This window comes from Falco rusticolus, chromosome 4 (assembly GCF_015220075.1).
Source record: "Falco rusticolus isolate bFalRus1 chromosome 4, bFalRus1.pri, whole genome shotgun sequence".
In the NCBI taxonomy this organism is placed as follows: Eukaryota; Metazoa; Chordata; class Aves; order Falconiformes; family Falconidae; genus Falco; species Falco rusticolus.
Window position 1 is genome coordinate 46,004,539 of NC_051190.1, and position 9,959 is coordinate 46,014,497.

Consider the following 9,959-nt stretch of genomic DNA (forward strand, 5'->3'; position numbering starts at 1 on the left):
TTTAATCAACCTTCTTATTTCTTTATTTGAAAGGCACAGCTTGTACGTCCTTGATACAGCATTTTCAGTTCCTCTTATTATAGGTCAAGTGATTAAACACAAAAAGCAAAACAAGATCTTTCTAAAGGACTATATACAAACACCAGATTATTATTTAATTTTATTCTTTTTTTTTTTTGTTCCATTTTTGTTTTTTTAGAAGACACGCTAGCGCACGGAGATAAGAACAGAGAAAGCTGCTGTATCCTCTACACAGGGGCAGGGGCGCAGGGATGGGGAGGACCAAGAGAGGCTCTTGGTTTGCCTGCCCCCCTGCCCAGCTGCCCGAGCCCCCCGAAGCCCCGGCGCCGGAGCATGTCTTACTGCCGCGGTGCCGCAGGACTGGTACAGAACAGATACATGCAGAACAGCAAGGTGCCGGCCTGGTATTAGTGCAGGAGGGGCGCGGGGAGGACAGAGCCGGGGCCAGGGCGATGCAATGAGATCAAGAGCGCACAGGGAGGGAGGACGAGATGGTTTCAGGGCAGGGATCCCAGCAGGGAGTTGTGCAGAAACTGTTAGGATCACGGGGCATCTTTAAATACCAAGGGGGGGAGCGGCAGGCGGAGAGAGCCACATGGCACCGAGGAGCTGGGACAGCCGGGGGGCAAGTGGCCCCAGAGCAGCCCAAGCCAGCTCTGGCTTGGCTCTCTGATGGAGCGGGAGCGGGGACAGGGAAGCCAGGCTGGGCACAGGGAGAGCACGATCGGCCACACGGGCACTGCTATGGCGCTTGCATTGCTGCGGAGCAGCCCGGCCGCAGGGATGGCGGTGGGGGCATCCCCCAGACGCTGCTACCCGTGGGAAAAGGCCTGGCAAGCTGCCACCAAACACAAGCCTCTGCGATTCTGCTGCGCAGCAACTAGAGAGAGATACTGCATCTTGCATTAACCCGCCCCCCCGCCCCCCCCCCCCCCTTCCCGACAGTCCCCTCCCCCCGGCCCCCCATTCACTCTAATCTGATTTCTCCCCGTCGTCATCTTGGTGGGCATCCCCGTCATGGCCATTCTTGTCCTCCTTGGAGAGGTGAGCCTGAGAGCCCAAGGCTGAGAGCGAAAGCAGCCCGGTGCCGGCACTGACAGCGGGGAGGGATGGGGGCTGGAGACCCACCGGGAGCGGAGTCAGAGGCAGAGCGAGGGCTTGGAGCTGCGACAGCTGGTGAGCTTGAAGCTGCTGCTGTAGAGAATGATGGACAGACAGGAACACAGGAGAGGGATATTGTCATTTTGAGGGCACTTGGACCCCAACCCAAGGGTCTGGCTTGCCCAGCCTGTGCCAGCAGCCAAGCTTAAACCAGAGACTTCAGGGTCCCGGAGAGCACTACGGCCTTGGCGAGCAGCAGGGGAGGGAAAAAGGGGGGAGGGGGGAAGAGATTCCAGAGTCCTTGGGCTGCAATAGCCTCAAGAGAAGACTCAACAGCACGTCCCCAGCACAACACACAGCCCCTAGCCCACAGGACATCTGGCCTCAGACTCTTGCATGCTCCAAGGATGCGGTTAAAGCCCTCCCGACCTTGACCAAGAACAGATGGTGTTTTCATGTCAAGAGGCTGCTGCTGTTCCTGCTCAAACCCAAAGCTCCTCTCCCTGCACCCTGCTGGGACAGGGCAGGAATCCGTAGCCCCCTGCAAACCCCTGCTCACATCGTAACAAATCTGGACAAAGCCAGCCTCACCCCAGCAGGGCTGCAGCACTGCATGCGGAGCAGCCTGCTCCCAGCACGGGGGGCACGTCCCCAGGTCACGGCTCCCCTGCCCAGCTCTGTCTCAAAGGCCAAAGGCATGGATTCCACTCCCTCCAAACCCGAACTAAATATACATCACGTACACGGATGATGGAGTTCAGTTCTGGCGCTGTAACCTGCTTGGCTCGTTCAATGGCTCCCAGGACTTGCTGCTGATGCTGGCGCAGAGAGAACAGAGGAAATCAGGGTCATTTCCAGTATCACAGGGATGGAGATTAGAGACCCGGCCCTGCTGGGTCCCACAGGCCTGCTGAGGTGGCAGGGCACAGGCAGGTTGGTTAACCCCACAGCTGCAGACACCTGCACATGCTTCATTTGTGACCAGGACCTTACACCACCAAGGCTCACGGTAGCGAGGAGCAAAGAAAGAGGCACACTTGTCCCACTCCAGTTCCTCACCGCAGGGTTAAGCGGGTCCCCTCTCACTCCCATCCTTGTCCTGCTCTGCACAGGGCGTGGTGAAGGGCTCCAAGGTGGATCTGAGAAGCCCAGAAGGGCTCCAAGGTGGGCAGTGCCCCTCACCTGCCTCCCCTCTCCCACCCAGACCCCCTAACAAACAAAACAAGCCCTGAAATCAGAAGCTCTTGGGAAGCTCCTGGCTCCTTGGGACACATCCCAGGTCCCAACTGCGGCTGCTGGAAGACGTTGCTGTGGAAGAGCCCAGCACAGCTGCTCCGAACACAGGTAGGAAAACCAGCTGTATCGTGTACTTTAAATAAAGTAAAAGGACAACCGTACTTGCTCCTCTGAGAGCACAAGGTCTCCGAACACCAGGCCTGTCCACTGCACCTCAGCAAGTGGATTTTTCTTTCCGTCTTGGCAGCAGGACAAGGTTGGGGAGGGGGAAGGGATTGCATAAAGATGCAGGAGGTTTAGTTGTGGCTTTGTTATTAGGCAGCTCTGATCTGATCAGCAAGGCACTTTGTTTTCCCCGAGAACAGGTGGGTGGGAAAAACAGCCCGTCCCCTGACCCCACAGCTAACCCAAACTGGGAACCACCACCTCCATCCCACAGCTAGTCCTGACCAAAACCCAGCCACGACGAGAGTCTCTGCAGGACTGTGTGGGGAGATGGACAGATACGGCACTAGAGGTGCTTCATCTTCCTCCTGCCTCAGGCAGCAGCTCCCAAGCCCTCCCAATTAATTTCTCTGGGGAGTGGGAGGAGTCCATCAGTTGCATTAATTAACGAGGCAGAGGAACCAGATCTCAAGGAGGAGCCATATGGAGATATTTTTTTTTTTTTTTTTTTAAACACCCTCCTCCCCAGTTAGCCCCCCAGAGCTCCCACTGCCCATGCAGAAGTGGCCAACAACTCAGGGATCCCAGGAAGGGCAGGGCAGGGCAGAGCCCACCTTTGCCCCCAGCCCCCAGCGAAGGGGACAGATGGACACACCAGCCACCACAGAGTGCCCCACGGGCTTCTTGAACCAAACCTGTCTGGAAGGGCTCGCCCCCGCAGCAGGCACAGGCTGGGGCATGGAGCTGCCCACCCGGGGGGCTGCAGTGCCACCGCTCCCCCCTCCCCCCCCCACCCCCAAGCCAGGGACTTACCTCTTGTGAAAGGTAGGGTAGAACCTGTGCACAAATCCCATTTAGCCTCTTGACTATTTCAGCCTAGAAGGTGGGGAGAACGGAGAGGAAAGGCATCAGGCAGCTCAGGACTGCCCCCCCCCAGCACCGGCTGCCCCACCCCCTCCCCCCAGCACAGGCTGCTCCCCCTTGCCCCTCCCCAGGCAGGGCCCAAGGCCCCACATAGCCCAAAGAAAACACACTCCCCCCAGCAAGCTGCTGCAGTGCTGGGGGGGTGGTGGGGTGTGTCACCTTACCTGCAAGGCCCCTCCTGACAGTTACATGGATCAATGCTGCTGAAAAGGGCAAGTTTCCACTATTCTCCTCCCTCTCCAGGACTCTGATACTCATTTAATAAATTGGAAGCAACCAGAGAGGAAGCTTATTACAGACCCAGGTGGGGATGTGTTGAATGACACCTGTCACGCGGACAGTGCTGCCTCGAGACCCCTGCTCTGCCCCAGACACCAGCTCAGCCTCCCCCTCCCCAAAGGGAGCAGCCCCGGTGCAGACCAGGGGCTAACCAGGGAGACCACAGGGACCTGGCAGCTTCTTCACTAGCCTTATACAAGCAGGTGGCAAATTTTGGGGTGTTAAATGCTTTCCTCCTGGGTAAGAGTAAAGCTACCAGCTTTCTGCAAGTTACTTTCCAATGGAATCAAAAGAAATACAGAGCCAAAGGGTTTAGAGACACTGAAAGCAGCCGAGGGGGCCCTGCCAGCACCACAGGGGAGCGGACCAGGCTGGGAGACCGTTCACAGGACAGCAGGAAGGATTTGTGGCTCAGATCCTTTACCAAGACGCAGGTTTTCCCGGGGAAGCCGGTTTTGTGGGCTTACCAACGAGGGCGATGGGATCGGGGGCATCGAGTGCCTTTATGGGGAGCAGAACCGTGCTAAGAGGCTTATAACTAAGCCATGCCACACAGGTGACTTTGTGACTGGAAGCTGAAGCCAGACAGAGTCGGGCTCAAAGGAGGTTCATGTTGTTAACAGCACAGGTAATTAGCCACTGGGGATAATTAACAACTTAACCACCAGCGAGGGTAATGAAGAAACTTATCCAGGCTACAGCACAGTCTCCATCGCAAGGAGGCTTTCTTAGGGGGGTCTGCCGTCATCTTACCTAATCGCAGCCCAGAAGTGCTCTCGGGCCAGCTGCAGCAAGAGCCTGGGGGGAGCCAGAGGAGTTTTCCATGTCGGGGTGATCACAAGCCCTCCCAGGCACCAGGGAAGGTGGCAGGGCCAGGAGCCCACCCGAGGCCTGGGAGGAGGGTGGGAGGGACCGGGGGTCTTCTTCTGCCCTCCACCCTGGTTTTGTCTGCTGACCACCCCTGAGCTGCAGCTCCAGACCCTGCCTGCACTGTCTTGTCTGGTGCTGAAATACCTGCTCAGGCCCTGGGGAGAACTGGAGCGTGTCCACAGTCCAGCACCGCAATCCTGAGAGGAGGGGGGGTCCCTGCATTTCGAATGCAGCTCTGACATTTTACAGGCTCATGGCATTTCTAGTTCCTGAAATACCACTGAAGTGACAGAGGGCAAAGCATGGCAGGCAACCCACCCTCCCTAGGAATTAGAGCCCTTGGAAATGCCTTCCCCCTACCTGTTTGTGCATTTCAATATTCAGCCCATAGGACATCTCGTAATACTGCAGAGTGGGAGAGAAAAGAACAAAAGAAACTGTAAGTCAAGTCTCCACCGGGTAAAGCAGGTCCAATACAGCAGTACTGGGAGCTGCTGCTTTCCTAGCAAGGTCTTCTACAAAGGCTGGGCAAGGATGGAAGGAGAGAAGAGGCCAGGCCTAGGAAACAAAACCAGCAGGAGGCAAACACAGACAAGAGACCCCCGCCGGGTCTAAGGCAGAAGCACTGAGCCCCGGCACCCCCTGCCCACCCTGCTCCAGCCTCATGCTGTTGCAGACGGAGACCTGGGAGTGACTGAGCGATGCTGCTTCAAACCTGGAAGAACGCTCGGGGCTCCAAAGAATTTCATATCCACAGCCAAAAAGAGAGGCAGACTGACTCTGCAAGCTTTGTCTGGCCAACGTCCTAAAGCCCACATGGCTGCTTCAGCAGCAAATGGTAGAGATCACAACTGGGCTTCATCTGGCAAGTAACATCCAGCTGCACACAACTCCAGCTGTTTGGGAAGAAGTTATGTGGAAAAAAACCACCGAAATCCCACAAAAAAACCCACCCAGAAAACCCCTGCACAGCAGCAACAGGCAGCTACAGAGCAATCTATTGGCAGGAAAAGCTAATTCCTGACCCCTGGAAGAAGCTGCTTTAAGGCTGATTTTGAGAGTTTAGAAATCTCCTCTTGCAGCTCACAGGCTGCAATCGTGATTCTTCCAAAGGGAAAGAAAAATCCATGCCCGTGCTCATTTAAATTCAAGGAGAAGATCACTGGCATTTTGGTACCAACGCCACAAGTTCGAGAAGCACCCAGCTTGGTATCGGCATGATCTCAGTCTGCTCTAACACCGCTGCTGGCTCTTGAGGCTTCTTTGCATTCTGAAGACTGAGCAGGAAGCAGGAGCCCGACCCCCAAGCTGCTAATTGTGACTTATTCAGAAATCAGAGCAGCTGTAGCAGCTTTGCACATTCACAGAAACCCTCCTCTTTGCTTCCCATGACTCGCTGTGGTGGGGAACGACAGCAGCTCTGCACGACTCCAGCTCAGCCACGCAGATGAGGCAGGAGCTGCTGTGCCTGCAAAGCCTCGAGTGCTGCACAACAAGCGATAGCCCTTCCCCTCTGCCGCCGCCCCGCTGATGGCAACGTGAATCAATTCTGGTGACTGTCAGCATTAAGCGGGGGGGGGGGGGGGGAATAAATATCTCTATCTCAGCCACACCTGGAGATGAGAGTCTTCATGCCAGCTGGAAGGCCAGGAAGCAGTCATTGATCAGTGAGAATGGGGCACACTTCTCCATTAATATAGAAGGAAAGCTGTGACCTCTTCTCCTTGTCCCCAGCCCCAAGCACGTCTCGCTCCCTACAGCCCTGGAGCCTGGACACACAGGTAGTGCAGGAGGATGGAGGGGCCAGCCCCCTTATTTCTGGTTTATAACGTCCTAACTCTGCTCTGAAGAGCTGCCGTATTCATTTCTGCATCTTATCGCTTCCTCCCAGGGCAGGTGCAGCAGCTGGCAAGCCGGCACCAGCTCATCTTCATAGACATTATCACAACCGCCCGTTAACTCCTTGATAGGAAAGGGACAGGTCACAGCCCTGCCTGGCATCCCTCCCCTCTGCCACCAGGGCTCTTCCACTTGTGGGAAGACAGAGGTGTTACCTGGCAGGCAAACTGTCCCCCTGCCTACAAAACCATGGCTGTTTCCCCGGCAGATTTCTCTAAATTTAGAGTTACGGCTAAGCCTGCTGCCCGTGCATGGCACGATGTCTTGTGCCTTCACCAGGCGCTGCCCAGGGATTCACACACTTTGTGCTGGGACACACACGCACCAGTGAGACACGCTAGCGCTCAGCACCGTGGCTCCGCAAGGCTGCCGGGCTCACAAGAAGGGGCAGAGGGTTTAGCTCTCACACAGCAGCCAGTTTCTGCTTCCAACTCCCACCAGGCTTGTGGGATCCCCCAGCTTCAGGACTTAGAGTACCACTTTGTCTTTCAGCAGGCACGACTCTCCCAGAGCCCCCAGACACCTGCACACCAGCACCTTGCAGTTCCTTCTCGGGTGCGTAAGAGCTGTTGCTTCCCTCGGGGCACAGCGAGTAAGGTCAGGCAGGCAGCCAGCAGCAGGAGCAAGGACCCCATCACCACCCATCATGCCGTCAGCCACTGGGCCCATCAGTTCTCCACGCCCAAAAATTTCCTGTTACTTCCCCACATTTCAACAACCCACTGCATGCAGGCAACAAAAAAATACAAGAGAGCCAGCCCCGTTTTCAGAAGAGGTGATGCCAGCCCTGCCTAAAGACCTGCTGCTGCCCCAGGCGAAGGCTCCCTGCCAGGCAAAACCCAGGCACAGGCACCTGCTCACCGCTGCAGTCCCCACCGACGCCACCCACGCACCCTCGGCTGCCGGGGCTGGTCCTTACCATGACGTAGTGACGCTGCATCTCCGATTTCTCACTGGCTAGTTTGTCACATTCCAACTTCAAGCTGAAAAGCCAGAAAACAGTAAGAAAACCACAAACAGGAGGTGAGAGAGTTGATCGCCACAGAGCAGCTGCTTCCTGCACGGGCCCCATCCTGGCCAGGCTGCCGTCTCGGACGCCACCATCCAGGCTCCTGGGCCACGCTGCACTGGCACGGCGGCAACTGTGGCAGAGCCAGCAGCGAAGGTGGGAGTAGGAGTCCCACCAACACACGTTGGGGCACAAGGCTACCCGCCAGCTGGACACCAAACTCCCCCGGGGAAATCCTTTTGGCGGGCAGCAGAAAGCTGGGCAGAAGCAGAGGTGGCTGCCCAGGGAGGCATTTGCTTTTCCTCAACTGATGGCTGGCAGCTGAAGACAGCTTCTAGCACGGGCAAAAAGATGCTCCAAAACAACTTCAAAACCAAAAGCATTTCGGGATGGTGGGGGGGTAGGCCCAAGTGCAGCACATCCCTGCAGAAGAAAGGATTTTTTTTCTCTCCCCTAGGTTCTTCACACCCTTCAGAGAAAGTGCCGCTGCTCCCAGTGTTTTATGAGACTCCAGCTCACCAGCCGAGCAACTGCAGCCAGCATGTGCTGCGGTTTTATGTTTCAAACAAGAAACAGCTTCACCTACACAAAACCTGCTTCTTCTCCAGCAGATGAAGTCCAAGGGGGTGGAGTGGGGTGGGGGGATAGCCTCCCCACCAGCGGGCACAGCTCTGGGGCTCCCCTACTCCCTTGCCAGCAGTGCCCAGAGACATGGGGACACCAGGAAAATGGCCATTTCTCAGCAGCTTTGCCGCCTGCTCCTGCCAGAAGGACCGTGCCACAGGCCTGCAGCCCAGCAGAGCCTGGGCCAGGGGGAAGGCGGCTGGGGAAGCCACGGCACCCGGTGCCAAGGCGCACGCCAGCACCCTGTGGCTCATGGCACCGGGCATCACCCCGTCCATCGAACCCAAGAGCTCACGTTTATTTCTGCCACTGACATACACAAAGCAACAGATCATCAGTGGCCAGCTCTCGGGTCAGCAGCGTTTCCACAACCCCCCCGCAAGAACAGCGGAAGCTTTTGCATTTAAGTGCTCCCTGCAGCATTTGCCGGCCAGGAATGGCAGCCAGCGAGGAGAACCGAGGGAGGACTCCCGGTGGGAGGCCTGGCAAGCCCCGACAGGGCCCTGGCTGAGGGGTGTGCGGGGGAAGGACCTGGGGGCTCCCCTCGACGGCACGGTTGACCCCCGGCCCTGCGCCCACCGAAGGTGACCCAAGCGGGGGACCCGTGTCCCCCTCGGTGCTCCTGCCGGTCCGCGCAGCCAAGCAGCGATGCGGGAAGAACCGGGGCGATCCCGGCGCCGCCGTGCAGCGCCCGCGGGGCAGCGCCGGGCCCAGTGGCACGTACCTGTGGTACTGGGCCTGCAGGAGCTGGAACTCGTCCTTGATGCGGTCGCAGGAGTCGGAGGTCGTGAACTTCAGCTGCTGCGGCAGGTGAGAGGAGCCCTTGAACAACAGGAGACAGCGCTGGGCGCCGGGGCAGGCGGCCTGCCCGCCCCGTCCCGTCCCGCCGCCCGGCTCAGCCCCGGCAGCGGCGCCGCCGGGGCCCGGCGCGCTCAGGCCCGGGACGCGCCCAAGGTCACCCGCGGGGCCGCCGCCGCCCGGGCCCTTCCCCGGGCGCTGCCTCCGGCCCCGGCTGTGGCGGCCCCGCCGGCGCCGTGCCCGACCGCGGGGGAGCGGCCTCTCCCCTCCCCCCCGCCCCTCTCGCTGCCGGCGGCGGGTGGCGCTCGGTCACCTCGGCCCCGCCACAGGGAGCCCGGGCGGCCCCCGCCGCCCCCCCCTCCGGTGCCCGGCCCCGCCCCGCGGCCCCGCCGCCGCCGCCGCCCCGGCCCCGGCCGCGCCGTACCGAGTGCCGGCTTTGTGGAAACATCATGTCAGGCTGCGGCTCGGCCCCCGCACGCAGCGGCCCGCTGCTGCTGCCGCCGCCCGCCCCCGTGCCCGCCGCGGCTCCCCGCGCCGCCGCCGCCTTTGTCCGCGCCGGGCCCGGCCGCCGCGGCCGCCCCGCCCCGGCCGCGCCGCTCGCCCCGCGCCGCTCCCGCCGCCCCGCCGCCGGCGCCTATTGTCTAATGGCGGCTGCGGCTCCGGCTCCGTCCTGCGGCTGCTCGGCACCACCTGCCGCCGCCGCCTCCCCGGGCCGGGCGGGCCCACGGCCGCCCCCGCCCCCGCCGGTCCCCGCCCCCGCCGCGCGGCCCCGCCGTCCGTGGGCCCCGGCCCGGCCCGGGCTGGCTGCGGGCTGTGGGCTGCGGGTCGCGGCCCGGGCTGGATGCGGGCCGGGGGCTGCGGGCTGGGGGTCCTGGCCCGGGCTGGCTGCGGGCTGTGGGCTGGCTGCGGGCCGGGGGCTGCGGGTGGTGGGCTGGGGGCCGTTGGTCCCGGTACTGGGGGCTGGGGGCTACGGGCTGTGGGTCCTGGCCCTGGCCTGGCATGGGGGCTGTGTCTCCAGGCCCAGCCCGGGCTG

At 60.1% G+C, this 9,959-nt stretch overlaps 1 protein-coding gene across 3 annotated transcripts; it reads right to left on the reverse strand.

Moving 5' to 3' along the window:
- Positions 1-9,501, reverse strand: TLE5 (TLE family member 5, transcriptional modulator). 3 transcript variants are annotated; one of them, XM_037384604.1, is made up of 7 exons: positions 9,351-9,501; positions 8,853-8,950; positions 7,415-7,478; positions 4,957-5,001; positions 3,337-3,399; positions 1,866-1,940; positions 1-1,212 (listed from the first exon to the last, which is right to left on the reverse strand). In XM_037384604.1, the coding sequence occupies exons 1-7, from the start codon at positions 9,375-9,377 to the stop codon at positions 994-996; spliced, it is 591 nt and encodes a 196-aa protein (XP_037240501.1). In that variant the 5' UTR covers positions 9,378-9,501; the 3' UTR covers positions 1-993. The 3 variants fall into 3 exon arrangements, with proteins under 3 accessions (XP_037240501.1, XP_037240502.1, XP_037240500.1); XM_037384605.1 differs by having other exon boundaries at positions 1-1,215; positions 8,853-8,929; positions 9,351-9,500; XM_037384603.1 differs by having other exon boundaries at positions 1-1,215; positions 9,351-9,498.
- Positions 9,502-9,959: the final 458 nt, after the last annotated feature.